The following is a 19,965-nucleotide window of genomic DNA, read 5'->3' as shown; positions in this document are numbered from 1 at the left end:
CATACTTACCTGCGCCACGCTTGGAGTCTTGCACGTTGGCTCCTGTGTGTCCATCTTCTAGTCCTCAGCTTGTTTACTTCCTCCTTGGCATGGGCATATTAATCAGCTCTGCTGCATCCAGTGACAGGCTTCAGTAATGACGTGTCTTAAACTTCAGTGCACTAGAGTGCAATACACCAAATTTATTAAGAAGCACAGGCCTCTTTATAAATTTAGTAAGTAAAGGTTGGGGTCAGCACCCTTGAGGTTGTTAGGTGCTAGCTAAGAACTGAGCAGTCATATATAGTATAAAAATGTATTTGCTGCACTCTTAATAAATTTGGAGCATATTTTTGCTGTTCCTTCGCCAGATAAAAAATTCTATGCCTGCTGTGAGCAGATGTGGATTTGTGTCATAGTTTGCGACAATTTCTGCTTTAAGTTCTGATAAATTTGTAAACCTGTGGAGGCCATGGCCTTCAACTAATTTTCACAAACTTTTGCTCGTCACTTTTGAATAGCAGCGAGGGAAACACAAAACAACAAAAAGTTGCTAGTTTTAAAACAAATGTGAGGTGTGCCAAAATGTGTGCATTTTAATGCTAAAGAATCAATCAGTATAAATTGGTTAGTGAATTCCAACCTGTCAGTAATGCCTGTACGTAGGGACCGACAAGGACAGTGTACCCTAACCTAGAACACATCCTGCTTTTCCTACTTATTTGCAGTATAAGCCCTACTTGGCAGAACTGCAACTGGACGATGCTCCCTACTCTAAATAATCGCAGAGACGGACAAACACCAACAGACAAACAAACACCAAAGCAGAGCCGTATGGAAATGGTTCAGAACCAGACGGGCTACACACTACCATACAAGAGACAGAGGATGGTCAGAAGACAAACCGAGGCCAGAAGCATAGAGGAATCAGTATGCAAATGCAGGAACAAGGAACCTAGCTAGTGAGCCAAACAAGGCTATCACTGACAATGGTGTATGGCCAGGAAGGGATTTTAATAGAGTACCGAGTCCCTGGATGAGAACCTGATAGGTTAATTGACATTAGTACACAGTAATAGAGCAGCTATCTCTCCCAGCATATGCTGTTACTAAAGATGCGGTCGAGTCATCAAGGAGTGTAGCTCAGCAGCGTGTCTCTCCTGAAGTGGCTGCACCGAGGATCATACTGTTAGAGCCCTGACAGGTACGTTTATTACACTGTCAGTTTGTAAAATTACAGAATACAATATAAATACGCAGTAGAGTTGAGCAAATCAGTGAAGATTCACTTTCTGTTTATTTCACCAACGGAATAACTTCATTACATGTTTCTGAATATCTGATTTGAAAATTATTCCTTGTTTAAGGCCTCTTTCACACAACCGTTTTTTTTCCGTTTACGGGCCTATTTTTGCGTTCCGTATACAGTCCGTATATGGAACCATTTATTTCAATGGTTCATCAAAAAAAAACTGAATGTACTCCGTATGCATTCCGTTTCCGTATTTCCGTTGAAAGATAGAACATGTCCTATTATTGCCCGAAAATCACGTTCCGTGGCTCCATTCAAATGGGTCCGCCCAAAAAATGGAACACATATAGAAATGAATCCGTATGTCTTCCGTATCCGTTCCGTTCCGTTTTTGCGGAACCATCTATTGAAAATGTAATGCCCAGCCCAATTTTTTCTATGTAATTACTGTATACTGTATATGCCATACAGAAAAACGGAACAGAAACGGAATAACAGCGGAAACAAAAAAACGGAACAACGGATCCGTGAAAAATGGACCGCAAAACACTGAAAAAGCCAAACGGTCGTGTGAAAGAGGCCTTATTCTGCTGCTTTTCTGCTGTTTTCCTAAAGATTTCAGATGCTTTGATAAAGCGAGTTCAAAGCTCCCAGGAGCAGTGGGTGAAAGGAGCACTGGAACCAAAAGTCTCTCCTGAATTTGACCTCACACTGGACAACGACCCCTTGCTGCAGGCTATTCACCAGCTGGATTTTATTCAGATGAAATGTAAGGGTGAGCTCCCAGTTCTTATCTGTTTTGTGCTTTTCACTGTACACAGGTGAAATGAAAATGTGGAAACCTGTGGTGAGACGCTAACTTCTCTCATGTAACGAACACAGGTGCATGACTGAGGAGATGTTTGGGTGAAGTGAAGATATTGAATGACTGATGTGTTAAATGGAGCTTTACTGACATTTTACTATATATAGATCTTGTGTGAACTGATATTTTCTCCTTGTTAACTTCAAATGTTACTATCCTCAAAAAACAGAAAGGTTTTCTCTTCCGAAGGACTGGAATCTTAACTTTTGACTGGCAAAGCAAAACTGGCAGGATTTCTGTCCTGCTGACAGTGACAGTGGATTTCTGTCCTGCTGACAGTGACAGTGGATTTCTGTCCTGCTGACAGTGACAGTGGATTTCTGTCCTGCTGACAGTGACAGTGGATTTCTGTCCTGATGACAGTAATTTCTGATGTTACTATGAGCTCCACCTTTGACTAACATTATCTATAAAGTCAGCAAATCTAAAATATTGTTCATATTTTTTTTTGTTTTCTGTTATTTAGATTGTTTCTCTCTGTTAATGTAGAAAACATCTACTGCTACTTAGAAACAATAAGGGTATATGCACAAGGTGCATATTAAAGGGGTTGGCCGCTTTCTGGCTCCTGTAGACCCATGTGTATATAAGATGACTATATGCAACTTACCATTATAGTTTTTGTTTAAATTGTGTGCTATTTCATAAGCCATGTCCCCTTGTTATGCAAACCTTCTGTGCTGTCCACATAAAGGTCCTGTCCATAAAGGTCATGTGACCCGGCACATCACTCAGCCTCCTCCATTCTGACGCACTGCACCTACACTAACTCCAAACAACACAAGTGCATATGGCAGATTCAGATAGGAGACTGAGTGATCTGCCTGGCCACACCATTTGAAATGTATTTCCTGCTTCCCACTACATTGTTTGCCATATTAAATGGTGGAATTACAAAGTACAACTTGTCCCTCAAAAAACAAGTACTCATATGGCTATGAGAATGGAAAAATAAAAAACTTATGGCTCTAGGAAGACAGAGAAGAAAAATGAAAACGCCAAAATGAAAAAATCTCCAGTATTCAAGGGGTTAAGGGCAGATTTTCATGCAGAAAATCCACATGGTGCAGAAATACTACACATGGAAATTGACCTGTGGTGCGGATTTTGAAATCTACAGCATTTCAATTGTTTATGCAGAATTCAGTGCAGATTTCACCCTTCGCAATACAAAGGTTGATATATGGGACAAATGTGTATCGAAATCTGCAACAAAATCCACAACCCGCTGTTAGAGCTGGCTCGAATCCCCTATACACACACATACTTGGCTCAGCTGAGCATGTACAGTCAGGTCCATAAATATTGGGCCATCTACACAATTCTAACATTTTTGGCTCTATACACAACCACAGTGGATTTAAAAAGAAAAAAAAAGAAAAAAAGATGTGCTTTAACTGCAGACTGTCAGCATTAATTTTAGGGTATTTACATCCAAATCAGGTGAACGGTGTAAGAATTACAACAGTTTGCATATGTGCCTCTCACTTGTTAAGGGACCAAAAGTAATGGGACAATTGGCTTCTCAGCTGTTCCATGGCCAGGTGTGTGTTATTCCCTCATTATCCCAATTACAGTGAGCAGATAAAAGGTCCAGAGTTAATTTCATGTGTGCTATTTGCATTTGGAATCTGTTGCTGTCAACTCTCAAGATGAGATCCAAAGAGTGTTTGGAACATTCTTAAAAAGAATGAGCTCAGCAACACCAAAAGACCCGGTAGATAACAGAAAACAACTGTGGTGGATGACTGAAGAATTTTTTCCATGATGAAGAAAACACCCTTCACAACAGTTGGCCAGATCAAGAACACTCTCCAGGAGGTAGGTGTATGTGTGTCAAAGTCAATTTCATGATTTTCCTATTTTATGATGTAAAGTCATGATTTTATGAAAGACACGGAGGCGAGTATTGCTTAACCCTTTCTTTACTGTCCACCAATAGCAGCAAAGAAAAAACATGACATATAGGAAGAAACCATGGCAACAAGCCCCTCCCCATATGTGCCATTATAATAGACCCCACATTCATAAGTCCTTCTTCTTTCTTAGCAAGGTGACACCAACTCAATAACAGAAACAATCCGGAACAATCCTTTTCAACCGATGCAGCACGAACCACTGAACTCTGCGGAACTGGAAACACTGCCGCTGTCTGGTGAACTCAGCACTGAAGCCACACTGCGAAGCTCCTAATGATCTTGAAGATTCTATCCTGCAAAATCAAGAAAACAGAACATTGCAGAATTACACCTAAAACATCCCTGAAAATAAACATATCATTATCAATGCAATTAATCAAGGCAAAGAACCACATATAGACACAAAAAAGATTGTCTGGGTGGGTAAAAGGGGCGGGGCAATACTCGCCTCTGTGTCTTTCATAAAATCATGACTTTACGTCATAAAATAGGAAAATCATGCAATTTTATTTCAAGACACGGAGGCTCCTATTGCGAGTTCAAAGCCGACCCATAACCGACGAGAAAGCATGAAGTGGAGGTCAAAAGTAGAATTCCCTGAAGGTGGAAACCCTGGACCAATCAGCCAATTTCATGACATCTTCCAGTTTAGCACCTGCTACCGCCATAGAAGTGGCCGCAGCTCCTCTGATGGAATGAGCCGTGAAGATTGACATGTCCACTCCCACTAAGGACATGACCCACTTAACCCATCGAGCCAATGTAGTGCTGGTGACAGGGGAGAAGGGCTGACAGAATGAGAGAAAAAGCTGGGGAGACACGTGAGAGCGATATGCCAACGTACGAGCCTCATATTCCCTGAGGCATAGAACCGGACAGAGTGCTGGGGTAGCAGGAAAAGCGGGATAATGTCCCACGCGAATGTGCGTCTTGGTGCGGCGTGTAATATTAAAAGTAACTCCTTCTGGGGTGAACGAACGGGTATCATAGTCCAGAGCCCGGACATCGGACACTCTCTTACAAGAGTAACATTTTTACCATTTTAGGGTCCACCACTGGAGTCTCACTGACCTTGTTAGGTACCAGGGATCTCTGTCATTCCGCCCATAGCTTATTGCGGGCCTCCTTACTAAAGGGGCACCTCACACGGGCCTCTAAGTACTTGGCCACGTGGTCCATCGGGAACCACTCCACCGATTTGGGATGGTGGAGGGCATCCGGGTCAAAAAGGGGTTCACCGTCCGGGTCTATAAGGGTGGTGGCAGAGACAGTGGTGGCCTCAGCTAGGGAGCTGCTGGCCGAAGGGACTGAGAAGGGTCGGTCCACTGGAACATCCCCAAAATCCCCCTCCACGTCGCCAAAGGCGTCAGTCGGAGCCTCCTCATCTGAACCAAAGTCCAACTAGGACTCAGTGTCTGGTTGTGCTCTGGCAAATTTCCACGGACGCGCTCTTTCTGCCTGGTGCATACAGGCCCTTTTGCGCGACATAGGCGCGCTATCATGGGTGGCAAAAGTCACACCGCTCACATCGTTTCTGGAGGCTGACGGGTCAGGAGCTGAAGATCCAGCTTCAAGGGTGGCATGGGGAACCTGAAGTCTGGAAGTAGAGGGCTGGGCCAAAATGGACCTGGATAATGTGGAGGACATGGACCCCATGGCCGCAATGATGGTGTCCGTCATAGAGCGCTGGAGCGCAAGGACCTGGGAGTCATCCACCCGGGGATTATCCACTCCCGCGGGGGAAAAGGGGCCAGGATTAGCTGGGCCTTCTCCAGATGTAAGGTCCCCAAGGGAAGGGGGACTAAGGGGCACCCTATTCTTGGACATAATGAATCCCTCTAATGTGAACTAATTGAGGGCAGCAATGGATCCCTCCTGCAGCAAGGGTATATAGAACAATAATAATGGTCCAAGAGCCGATAATTTGTACCAGAGGCCTGAAAACCAGCGCTGCCGTCTGATACTGCCGGCCGGAATATAGATCGTATCGCCAGAAGTCTCACGAGACTACAGGAGCAACATCCGCAACTGCCCGCCGGGATAAAGAGTGAAGCACGGAAAGTCTTGCAAGACTACGTGTGCGTCAGAAGGGGGGGGGGAACAAAACCAGAGTGGTCGGGGAGCGCGCAAAGAAAAGGAGAAGGAGGGGTGGCGGAGCCAAGAGAAGAGAAGGTAAGCGCAATGGCGGACACAGTAGGAGGAAGGGGGGGGAAGGAATGGAAGGGGGGAACGGATCCAAGACCCCAGAAGCAAGAAAAAAAACACACCAGCCCCTGGGCAGAGACTTGTGTGGGAGCGATGACAACAGGGATAAAAAAAAAAATATATATATATATATATATATATACATATACAGTACAGACCAAAAGTTTGGACACACCTTCTTATTCAAAGAGTTTTCTTTATTTTCATGACTATGAAAATTGTAGATTCACACTGAAGGCATCAAAACTATATTATATACATAACAAAAAAGTGTGAAACAACTGGAAATATGTCATATTCTAGGGTCTTCAAAGTAGCCACCTTTTGCTTTAATTACTGCTTTGCACACTCTTGGCATTCTCTTGATGAGCTTTAAGAGGTAGTCACCTGAAATGGTCTTCCAACAGTTTTGAAGGAGTTCCCAGAGATGCTTAGCACTTGTTGGCCCTTTTGCCTTCACTCTGCGGTCCAGCTCACCCCAAACCATCTCGATTGGGTTCAGATCCTGTGACTGCGGTGTACACAGCCTGGTGGTGTGTTTCAGTTCATTGTCCTGTTGAAAAATAAATGATGGTCCAACTAAACGCAAACTGGATGGAATAGCATCTTGCAGCGGCAAGATGCTATGGTAGCCATGCTGGTTCAGTATGCCTTCAATTTTGAATAAATCCCCAACAGTAAAGCACCCTCACACCATCACACCTCCTCCTCCATGCTTCACGGTTTGAACCAGGCATGTGGAGTCCATCCGTTCACCTTTTCTGCGTCGCACAAAGACACGGTGGTTGGAACCAAAGATCTCAAATTTGGACTCATCAGACTAAAGCACAGATTTCCACTGGTCTAATGTCCATTCCTTGTGTTCTTTAGCCCAAACAAGTCTCTTCTGCTTGTTGCCTGTCCTTAGCAGTGGTTTCCTAGCAGATATTCTACCATGAAGGCCTGATTCACACAGTCTCCTCTTAACAGTTGTTCTAGAGATGTGTCTGCTGCTAGAACTCTGTGTGGCATTGACCTGTTCTCTAATCTGAGCTGCTGTTAACCTGCGATTTCTGAGGCTGGTGACTCGGATGAACTTATCCTCCACAGCAGAGGTGACTCTTGGTCTTCCTTTCCTGGGGAGGTCCACATGTCAGCCAGTTTCTTTGTAGCGCTTGATGGTTTTTGTGACTGCACTTGGGGACACTTTCAAAGTTTTCCCACTTTTTCGGACTGACTGACCTTCATTTCGTAAAGTAATGATGGCCACTCGCTTTTCTTTACTTAGCTGCTGTTTTCTTGCCATAATACAAACTCTAACAGTCTATTCAGTAGGACTATCAGCTGTGTATCCACCTGACTTCTCCACAACGCAACTGATGGTCCCAACCCCATTTATAAGGCAAGAAAGCCCACTTATTAAACCTGACAGGGCACACCTGTGAAGTGAAAACCATTTCAGGTGACTACCTCTTGAAGCTCATCAAGAGAATGCCAAGAGTGTGCAAAGCAGTAATCAAAGCAAAAGGTGGCTACATCGAAGAACCTAAAATATGACATATTTTCAGTTGTTTCACACTTTTTTGTTATGTATATAATTCCACATGTGTTAATTCATAGTTTTGATGCCTTCAGTGTGAATCTACAATTTTCATAGTCATGAAAATAAAGAAAACTCTTTGAATGAGAAGGTGTGTCCAAACTTTTGGTCTGTACTATATATATATATATATCTATAGTGAAAAAAATCGGACAGCACTCCAGACGGTTTCTTCAGTAAAGCAAGTGTCTTTAATCACCCATGTGGTGGCAGCAAAAAAGCAACGTTTCGGCTCTACATGAGCCTTTCTCGATATATATATATATATATATATATATATATATATATATATAAATAAAAATCTATAGGCGACCCTGAGGGAAGAAAACCTAATAACCATAAGCAACCAGTGAGATAGGTACAAACAAGGAAAATAACTGTTATTGAGCGTACTTATCTTGGTGGCAGCAGCAAAGAAAGAGGGAGGACTTATGGATGTGGGGTCTATTATAATGGCACATATGGAGAGGGGCTTGTTGCCATGGTTTGTTCCTTTATGTCAAGTTTTTTCTTTGCTGCTATTGGTGGACAGTAAAGAAAGGGTTAAGCAATAGGACCCTCCGTGTCTTGAAATAAAATCAAGAAAAGACTTCAACAGAGTCAATACAGAGGGTTCACCACAAGATGTAAACCATTGGTGAGCCTCGAAAACAGGAAGGCCAGATTAGAGTTTGCCAAACGAGATCTAAAAAGCCTTCACAGTTCTGGAACAACATCCTATGAACAGATGAGACCAAGATCAACTTATACCAGAGTGATGGGAAGAGAAGAGTATGGAGAAGGAAAGGAACTGCTCATGATCCTAAGCATACCACCTCATCAGTGAAGCATGGTGGTGGTAGTGTCATGGCGTGGGCATGTATGGCTGCCAATGGAACTGGTTCTCTTGTATTTATTGATGATGTGACTGCTGAAAAAAGCAGCAGGAGGAATTCTAAAGTGTTTCGAGCAATATTATCTGCTCATATTCAGCCAAATGCTTCAGAACTTATTGGGCGGTGCTTCACAGTGCAGATGGACCAATGACCCAAAGCATACTGCAAAAGCAACCAGAGAGTTTTTTATGGGAAAGAAGTGGAATGTTATGCAATGGCCAAGTCAATAACCTAACCTGAATCCGATTGAGCATGCATTTCACTTGCTGAAGACAAAACTGAAGGGAAAATTCCCCAAGAACAAGCAGGAACTGAAGACAGTTGCAGTAGAGGCCTGGCAGAGCATCACCAGGGATGAAACCCAGCGTCTGGTGATGTCTATGCGTTCCAGACTTCAGGTTGTAATTGACTGCAAAGGATTTGCAACCAAGTATTTTCGTCCGTTTTTTCTTTCCTGATCTGTTCCGTTTTTTCAGGAACAGATCTGGACCAGATCTGGACCCATTTATTTTCAATGGGTCCTGAAAAAAAACGGACAGCACAATGTCAGATTTTTTTCAGGACCCATTGAAAATGTATGGGTCCAGATCTGGTCCAGATCTGTTCCTGAAAAAACGGAACAGATCAGGAAAGAAACAACGGACGTGTGAATGGACCCTCTTGAAAGTTTGATTATGATTATTATTCTGTCCCATTACTTTTGCTCTCTTAACAAGTGGGAGGCACATATGCAAACTGTTGTAATTCCTACACCGTTCACCTGATTTGGATGGAAATACCCTCAAATTAAAGCTGACAGTATGTAGTTAAAGCACATCTTGTTTGCTTCACTTCAAATTGTGGTGGTGTATAGAGTCAAAAATGTTAGAATTGTGTCGATGTCCCAATATTTATGAACATGACTGTATATGTTTTCAGTGGGGAGAGAGAAAAAAGCCACTGATGGACATTTATCTCCGAGAACAGGATCGGATGTTGAAAGTCAACATAATTCTTCCTTATGCCCCCCAACATCACCTGTCAGAAAAAAAATGGTACAGTCCATTTTAGTCCTGTAAAATTCATCTGTAGCAGTGCTATAGAACTAACCTTTATTAACAACATGGCCACATCACTTAGAGGTAGGCAGCCATTTTACAAGTCCCTACAGGTACATGAGCAGGGATCTCAAGTCTCCCGGACATTCAGGAAGTCTCCCGCTATTAGATAGCGGCTCCCTGACGCCCGCATGTGAAACAATATATATACTCGCAGTAAACCTTTCCGGCAACCTGTAGCAGTGTCATCTTCTCGGCGCGTGTGCACAGTGCAAGAAGAAGCCGATGCCAGCAGTCCGCAACGGTGCCTCACGCTGAGCCTGTGCGCACGCGCAGGATCTCGAAGCGGGAGGAGGGGGAGGGAGGGAGAGGCGGCACTGAGGAGTAGAAGGCGGCGCTGGGCACAAACGGCGATGTGTGCGGCCGGGCACCATGCATCCACAGACCTCCCCTGCTTGGGCACATTAATTCAATGATTGACAGGTTAGTAAAACCTGGTTTTCCGCAGAATAAAGCGACAAAGAGCTTTTATAAGGCCACCTTAGAAATCAGAATGCTACCCTGGACATGAGCATATGTTTAGCTCACAGGGTTTATAGGTGGCGACAGAATCCCTTTAATCATAAACATAAATATGATAATTTGGGGCAGGGTAATGAGCCCAGTCCTCCACACGATAGAGTAAAGTGTGCAGATACTGCATATGTTTGGAAAATGTAATAAAAAGTTTGTGAAAGAAAAAAAATAAGAAAACCTCCCGGAAATGAGAAGTGCACCTCCCTGAAATGAGTTTTTGCAGGTTGGGATGTCTGCATGAGTGTGTCCTGTGTGCTGACCCAGCACATGTATGTCATGTAACACAGCTTACTGAATGTCAGGGTGTCAACACTGTCACACGCCTGATGATGTTTCAGTTAGACCATAGATAAATTACATAGGGCTGATACATGGACTATACCAGGCATGCTCAACCTGCGGCTCTCCAGTTGTTGTAAAACTACAACTCCCACAATGCCCTGCTGTAGGCTGTTCAGGCATGCTGGGAGTTGTAGTTTTGCAACAGCTGGAGGGCCACAGGTTGAGCATGCCTGGACTATACCATTCTTCTGCATATAGCGGTCAACTGCCTGATATAGAAAAGGTATGTATGCAGAAATTTAAATGCATGTATATTATAAAATAAGTAACTTTATTTGATCAATAAAAATGATTTGATAAAAAAAAAAATTGTTTATATAATAGGAAATCATACAACTTTCTGACAGTATATTGTCTCCTCATTCACAAATGCAGAGAGTCAGAATACCGCAGCAGCATATGACAATAACAGGATATAGTCATCATACAGCTGTATACAATGTACGCAAACAAAAGCAGCTATTGCACATTACATGCCCAGAACATAGCATACACCCCCCCCCCCATGCCGCCCACACCCCTCCCCCCTATAATCCAGAGCGCGAATACCTCCAAAATATCCTATATTACGACATGAGTATAAGACAACCATTCATTCCACAATTTCTCAAACTTCTGAGGACATCCTCTCCTTGCAAACACACCCATTTCCATCCTCAACATGTCATGCACCCTCCACACAAACTCATCCAATGTTGGCGGACTCCCCTGGATCCACCGCTGCGCCACCAACTTCCTAGCCACATACAGCAACCTCCCCACTGCCACCTTTACCAGCTCGCTCCCTCCAATATCCGCCATATAACCCAACACACATACCTTAGGGTCCTTTTGCAACCTCAGCTCCAAGTTGCGATTAATTAAAGTCAGCACTCCATCCCAGTAACTACCTATCACAGGACAAGACCAAAGCATATGCAACAGGTCCACTCCTTCCTCCATACACTTCGGACATTTGTCATCAGTTCTAACACCAACTTTCCGTAAAAATACAAGAGTTTTATATACTCTGTGGATGCTGAATAATTGTGATAATTTGCCCTGTTCACTTAGGGACACTCTAGGAACTACCTCCAGTATATCTTCCCACTGATCTTTAGAAATGTCTCACAGATCACCCTCCCATTTCTTCATCCTTGTAAGCAGGAAACCTTCCAGAAATTTGTCCTGTAATAGAGTATATACCTGCGATATCAATCCTCTCTTCCCCCCTATCGGGAGAACATGTTTATGAACCACATCCATTTTAGCTATAATACAACCTTTCCTCGTCGTGACCACAAAGACATGCCTCAATTGAAGATATTGATAGAACCAAACCTTGGGGATATTAAATTCCTGCTGCAAACTCTGAAATGATTTGAACACATTACTCTCCATCAGTTGACCTATCCTCATTACTTTATGAGATTCCCAGTTCCGGAGCCCTGACAGAGACGAGAATTCTGGCAACAGGTTGTTGTTCCATATTGGGGAAAGCTCACAGACTCCATCCACACCTCTAAGCTGTTTCACCTTCGCCCAAACTTTCTTCATAAGTTCAATAAGCAAGACCTTCTCTCTCCCCACATGCATTACCGCTCCCTCCAGTATACACATAAGGTCACGATTGCCCAACCAGGGCTGCAGTATCCTTCCCGTCACATCCGGCGACTGGAAATCAATCCAGCCCTTAAAGTGCTGACACTGTGAGGCCAAGAAATAGATCCAGGCATTAGGAACAGCCAAACCTTCTTCTGTCTTAGGGTATTGCAGCTTAATCCTAGCTTGACCGTACTTCCAAATAAGATCTCTGAACATAGAATGTATTTTCTTAACCTATACACAGGAATCCACACGTGGGCATTATTCAATACATAAAGCAGCTGGGGCATCATTACCATCTTTAAAAGGTTCACTCTACCCACTACCGATAAAAAGAGCCTACACCATGTCCTTTAGCCTAAAAGTAGCTAGCAACGGGGTCAAATTAAATTCTTCAAAATCCAACAGTCTAGGTGTTATATACAACCCTAGATATTTAAATTTAATTACCCAGGGTACCGTACTATTGACTCACCCACCTGACAGGGCCTGCCCATCTACAGGTATCAAAGCAGACTTCTGCCAATTTATCTGAAGCCCAGAGAAGCTCCCAAATCTATCTATTAGAGCCATGGCCGCATCCAGAGATGTCCCAGTATCGCCCAAGAATAACAAGTGTCATCGGCGTACATAGCCACTTTATTTTGCACCGCACCGTACCTAAACCATGCAATATGAGGTGACAGGCGAATAAGGGCCGCAAGTGGCTCAATTGCTAGAGCAAACAACAAGGGTGACAGTGGGCACCTCTGTCTGGTGCCTCTGGCCAAAGCAAAGCTATCCGACAGCCCCCCATTAGCTCTAATTCTCGCCCTGGGACTCGAGTACAGCACCCTTACCCACTGAATGAACCGCGCATCAAAGCCTATGGCCCTCAAGATCTCCCAAAGGTAGTTCCACTCAACACTATCAAACGCCTTGGCGGCGTCAAGAGCAAGTAAGGCCCTGTCCCCACAATTATCTGCCGGAATGTTCAAACTAGCATATAATCTATAATCGGAGGATATTTATAGCAGTCGATTTCCCAGGCATAAAGCCCGTCTGATCCGGGTGCACAATGGTCAGGATTACTCTGGACAACCTGTTCGCCAACACCTTTGCTAGAAGCTTTACATTCGCTGTTAAAAGTGAAATAGGCCTATAAGAATCAGGGAATTTGGGATCCTTCCCAGGCTTAGGAATAACTACAATGATAGCTTCCTGCATAGAATGTGGTAGCGAACCCGCCTCTAGAGAATGTTCAAGAACCTTGAGCAACTTGGGGAGGAGAACCCCCTGTAATTTCTTATATACCTCCATTGGTAGGCCATCTGCCCCCGGAGCCTTACCATTCGCCATATCCCCAAGTGTGGCCTCCAGCTCTTCAAGTGAGATTGGCTCTTCTAATCTCTCCCTATCCTCGTCTGACAACTCCGATAATTGTGCCTCTGCCAAGAAAGCGGTCAAAACCTCCTCAGAGCTAGAGACAGTGGAATCGTATAGAGACACATTAAAACCTTTTAGAATGTCTAATATTCCTTTTGTGTCCTGACTACTATTCCCAGTTCCATCCCTCAATTCCTGAATACATGGGCCTGAGAAACGACTGACAGCAGGTGACCTACCTTCTCCCCCTCCTCAAAAGATCTTTGGCGGTAAAAACTACGTTTCTGCTCTGCGGCCTGCATTAAATGACACCTCAACTGTTTCTCAGCTACCGCCAATGCCTCACTATTAGCCAGGGTAGGGGATCTACCAAACACCCGTTCGGCCTCGGCCATTTGTACATGTGCTTTAACATCAGCCTCTCTCGACTTAGATTTAGGCTTACTAATTTATTTTATCAGTACTCCCCTTAAGAACGCTTTCATGGCATCCCAGACTCCGTGTATTGAAGCCGTCCCTCCATTAATAGCAAAGTATTCCCTGACCGCCATAGAAACCCCAGATAGGTCATCCAGTACATTTAGCCAATGCGAGTTACATTTCCACAACCTCGGTCCCTGTCTGAGTGCCCCCAGGCAAACATCAATCTACACCAAAGAATGGTCAGACAACGACCGAGGGTGATAAATAACATCCCTAATCCCTAGCATAACATAATTAACCAGAGCCAGGTCTATGCGCGATAGTGAATGATGCGTAGAAGATCTGAACGAATATTCACGCCTATCAGGGTTACGCAATCTCCATACGTCAAAAACGCTGGTTTCATTCATAATATTCCTCAGAGCAACACTCCCCGGTGATCCACCTGACCCTTCCACCCGACATCTATCTAAGGAGTCATTCGGCGTGCAATTAAAGTCCCCTACTAGTAGCCATGGTAACCCAGGGAAGTCCGCCACAAAGGTCATAATATCCCGTATCAAAGGAGAAGCAAACGGTGGAGGCACATACACTGATACAAACACCACCTGGATCCCATCAATCTTACACACAACACATACGTACCTGCCCTCAGCATCCACACACTGCTGCACATGTTCATATCTAATACTTTTATGCACAATCACACTTACACCCCTGGAATGAGAGGAATGGATTGCATGTACCACATGTTCCACCCAGTTTTTGTTCAGCCACTGTACATTATCACTGGTCAAATGCGTTTCCTGGAGTCAACATATGACTGGCTGAAAACGCCCCAAGTAATGAAAAATACACTGTCTTTTCCGTGCATCTGCCATACCCCTCACATTCCAGCTCAAAACTTTAATCACCTGCTTCATGGTAAAATATTGTGACATAGCTGGATCTCACACCCCACTCAATCTACATCCACTCAGAGTTCATGCCCTTATCCCATCCCCTAACTGTCTCCCTACCACCCCCTCCACCCCCTCCCCATTGATCAGGTTACTGTAAATGAGAACATCAGTCCCCCCCTCTCCAACCTCAAACCCTAAAACAGGGCAATCTATAAGCAACTTGCCCACTAGTGAACAATAATCATTACTGATTCCAACACACCCCCTCAGGTAGAGAATCCTCTCCACAACTGGGAAACACATTACAATCCCCCAACCACCTACTCCCACCTCCGAATCTACCATGCGGTAGCAATACATAATACACTTCTTAACTGGTGTAACATTAAAGTGACATTAAAGTGCAAACACATATGTAAAGTAAATCCAAAATGCATATCTGCCTCCTTCAAGTGTCCAGGCCCCAACTTCTCAGTTGCCGTTCGTGGACGTCCAGCCACTGTGCCGCTTCATCTGGATCCTCAAAAAATCTGGTGGATCCCAATGCCACTACACACAATTTAGCAGGGAACAGCATGGCGTACGGAACTTGTAAGCCTTTTCTTGACATCAATAAATCGGCTTCTCCTCCGCTGCACCTCATTCGAATAATCTGGAAAGATGGACACTTTGACCCCGTTCAGGACTATCTCATCATTGTCCCTGGACTGTAGTGTCCCAATCCTTAAAATGCTAAATCTTCGCCAGGATAGGGCGAGGAGGTCTGCCTGGCAGGAGCGGCCGCATGGGCACTCTGTGCGCCCGCTCCACCACATACAGGGAAGATAGGCCTTTCTCATGAAATAACTGGTACAACCATTTCTCCACAAATTCAGTGGCATTGGCCCCCTCTGTCTTCTCTGGCATTCCTACAATTCGCAGGTTGTTCCTCCGTGAACTGTTCTCTAAGTCATCTGTTTTAGCATTGAGGGCAGCAATGTCCTTCATAGTCGTCTTAGACACCATTTGTAAAGGCTGGACTACATCTTCCAATGAGGACACCCTGTTTTCCAATTCAGAGGTGCGCTCAGAAATCTTGTGTAAATCATGACACATCAGACAGCAAACTGCCGACTTGTATCGTGAGCACTTTAACCGCCTCCGGACCGCCTAACACAGGATCGCGGTCCGGAGGCGGCTGTCCCAGGCAGAGTGACGCATCCATGCGTCATCTCACGAGACGCAAGACTTCCTGTGAACACGCGCACACAGGCGCGCACGTTCACAGGAACTGCAGGTAAGAGAGTGGATCTACAGCCTGCCAGCGGCGATCGTTCGCTGGCAGGCTGTAGATGTGATTTTTTTTAACCTCTATCAGGTATATTAGACATTTTGATAACAGCGTCTAATATACCTGCTACCTGGTCCTCTGGTGGTCCCATTTACTTTGAACGACCACCAAAAGACACAGGCAGATCTGTAAAGTTGCACCAAGCACCACTACACTACACCCCCCACCCCCTGTCACTTATTAACCCCTTATCACCCCCCTGATCACCCCTTATAGACTCCCTGATCACCCCCCTGTGATTGATCACCCCCCTGTGATTGATCACCCCCCTGTAAGGCTCCATTCAGACGTCCGTATGTGTTTTACGGATCCACGGATCCATCCGCAAAACACATACGGACGTCTGAATGGAGCCTTACAGGGGGGTGATCAATGACAGGGGGGTGATCACCCCATATAGACTCCCTGATCACCCCCCTGTCATTGATCACCCCCCTGTAAGGCTCCATTTAGACATTTTTTTTGGCACAAGTTAGCGGAAATTTACAAAGTCTCATATTCCACTAACTTGTGTCAAAAAATAAAATCTCATATGAACTCACCATACCCCTCATGGAATCCAAATGCATAAATTTTTTTAGACATTTATATTCCAGACTTCTTCTCACGCTTTAGCGCTTTAGGGCCCCTAAAATGCCAGGGCAGTATAAATACCCCACATGTGACCCCATTTCGGAAAGAAGACACCCCAAGGTATTCGCTGAGGGGAATATTGAGTCCATGAAAGTTTTTACTTTTTGTCCCAAGTTAGCGGAAAGTGAGAAAAAACAAAAGAAAATCAATTTCCGCTAACTTGTGCCCCCCAAAAAAAATCTTCTATGAACTCGCCATGCCCCTCATTTAATACCTTGGGGTGTCTTCTTTCCAAAATGGGGTCACATGTGTGGTATTTATACTGCCCTGGCATTTTAGGGGCCCTAAAGCGTGAGAAGAAGTCTGGAATCCAAATGTCTAAAAATGCCCTCCTAAAAGGTATTTGGGCCCCTCTGCGCATGTAGGCTGGAAAAAAGTGTCACACATGTGGTATCGCCGTACTCAGGAGAAGTAGGGCAATGTGTTTTGGGGTGTCTTTTTACATATACCCATGCTGGGTGAGATAAATATCTTGGTCAAATGCCAACTTTGTATAAAAAAAATGGAAAAAGTAGTCTTTTGCCGGGATATTTCTCTCACCCCGCATGGGCATGGCGAGTTCCTAGATTTTTTTATTTTTTGTCACAAGTTAGCGGAAAATGTTTTGTTTTGTTTTTCTTACAAAGTCTTATATTCCACTAACTTGTGACAAAAAATAAAAAATTCTAGGAACTCGCCATGCCCCTCATGGAATACCTTTGGGTGTCTTCTTTCCAAAATGGGGTCACTTGTGGGGTAGTTATACTGCCCTGGTATTTTAGGGTCACATTGCCCAACTTCTCCTGAGTATGGCGATACCACATGTGTGACACTGTTTTGCAGCCTAGGTGGGCAAAGGGGCCCACATTCCAAAGGGCACCTTTTGGATTTCACAGGGCATTTTTTACACATTTTGATTTCTAACTACTTCTCACACATTAGGGCCCCTAAAATGTCAGGGCAGTATAACTACCCCACAAGTGATCCCATTTTGGAAAGAAGACACCCCAAGGTATTCTGTGATGGGCATAGTGAGTTCATGGAATTTTTTATTTTTTGTCACAAGTTAGTGGAATATGAGACTTTGTAAGGAAAAAAATAATAATAATAAAATCATAATTTTCCGCTAACTTGTGACAAAAAATAAAAAGTTCTACGAACTCACTATGCCCATCAGCGAATACCTTAGGGTGTCTACTTTCCGAAATGGGGTCATTTGTGGGGGGTTTCTGCTGTCTGGGCATTGTAGAACTTCAGGAAACATGACAGGTGCTCAGAAAGTCAGAGCTGCTTCAAAAAAGCGGAAATTCAAATTTTTGTACCATAGTTTGTAAACGCTATAACTTTTAACCAAACCATTTTTTTTTACCCAAATATTTTTTTTTTTATCAAAGACATGTAGAACAATACATTTAGAGAAAAATGTATATATAGTTGTTGTTTTTTTCAAAAAGTTTTACAACTGAAAGTGAAAAATTTCATTTTTTTGCAAAAATTTTGGTAAATTTCGATTAATAACAAAAAAAGTAAAAATGTCAGCAGCAATGAAATACCACCAAATGAAAGCTCTATTAGTAAGAAGAAAAGAAGGTAAAATTAATTTGGGTGGTAAGTTGCATGACCGAGCAATAAACGGTGAAATTAGTGTAGTGCAGAATTGTAGAAAGTGGCCTGGTCATTAAGGGTGTTTAAGCTAGGGGGGCTGAGGTGGTTAAGGGTGCTATTGCAACTTGCTACAGCACCCATTATGTCCTTCAGAGTGGGCTCCTTTGCAGATTTGGCCCGTAGGCCCTCTGTGACATATGCAGGGCCTGCAGGAGTAGGCAAAGGCTGATCAGCCGTGTCCGGGCCGTCGCCATCCATGGAACCGTCCTCCTGATCCGAGGAGGTAAGTATGTCTGTCCCCTTGTCGTTAGCCCAGTCACCCACTCCGCTGTCTAGCCGGGCAAACTTGCTAAGTTTAGCTGCCGCGCTCTGGCTCACCATCTCCTGCAGCGCCGTCACCTCTCCGCCGTCGGCGGTCATGCTTAGCGACTTTACTTGATTTTCTCGGCATTTTCAGGCTCCCGATCGTGACACAGAAGCCACCGGACACTTTCCTCTCACCAGGTAAGGTTTCTCAAGCAATCGAAGCGTGCTACCAATATAATAGAGCAGGATACTAGCAGGAGCAGTGAACGGTGCGTCTTACTCCATGCGCTCACAGGCCACGCCCTGATATAATTTTTTTTTTAATGAAATTAAATACTCCTTTAACTGTTGTCCATCAGTCAATGGCATGTAGATAATCAGAATCCCCAGGATCGTATTTAATTCTTAATTCTTCACTCGAATGTCCATTTCTGGACACAATCACTACAACCAAATTATCGGTCTGCATCTGATCTGCCTTTTTTATGGGTTGGATGCAGACACTTTGATTTCAATGGGGCCACAAAAGATGCGGACAGCATACTGTGTGCTATCCGCATCCATAGGTCCATTACCTGGCCCTACAAAAAAAGAAATAAAACATATCCTATTCTTGCCCATTTTACGGACAAGAATAGGCGTTTCTAACATAGGTCATGCAGAAGGGTAGTATGCTGGATGCCCACTGCTGGTATCTATGTTCTGCAGATCCGCAATATGAAGACCGCAAAACAGATACGGCCGTGGGCATGAGGCCTTAGCTGGATGCCAAGACCCATCATGTCACTAAATTCTACTGAAAAGAAACCTGAATGTCAGTCAGTGTTATAAAAAAAGTACCCCCGGAAGTATGCCAATATATATATATATATATGACCCCGTGCTGTATAACAATCCCACCATGTTGCTGTGCAGATAATCCAGTTCCATAGTACAGTATATTATGTACAGTACATCCATATAGTAGAACCGAGAACATGAATACTTCTGCACTGATACAGATGACAGAAATACCAGGTTGTAATGAAAACTACTGTATGTGTGTATACAATGAAATAATTTTATACTGAATATGTACAATGATCACAAGTTACACAGTCCTGTTCTGCAGAAAAGTCCATCAATGACATTCTTATCTCTCTCCATGCTAGCCAAGCTAATATATCATCAGACAACTGTTGTAGGAGGAAGGGCAGAGTTGCACTAATC

At 44.0% G+C, this 19,965-nt stretch overlaps 1 protein-coding gene across 1 annotated transcript in view; it reads left to right on the top strand.

Moving 5' to 3' along the window:
- The window catches only part of TRIM67 (tripartite motif containing 67), a 173,537-nt gene that overhangs the window by 85,016 nt on the left and 68,556 nt on the right, over positions 1–19,965 (top strand). Inside the window, exon 5 of the mRNA XM_044291206.1 lies at positions 1,847–2,000. Coding sequence (XP_044147141.1) covers positions 1,847–2,000 — 154 coding nt within the window. The remainder of the gene's footprint in view (positions 1–1,846; positions 2,001–19,965) is intronic.

This window comes from Bufo gargarizans, chromosome 4 (genome assembly GCF_014858855.1).
Source record: "Bufo gargarizans isolate SCDJY-AF-19 chromosome 4, ASM1485885v1, whole genome shotgun sequence".
Taxonomy (NCBI): Eukaryota; Metazoa; Chordata; class Amphibia; order Anura; family Bufonidae; genus Bufo; species Bufo gargarizans.
This window is presented reverse-complemented; position numbering and strand designations above follow the sequence as displayed.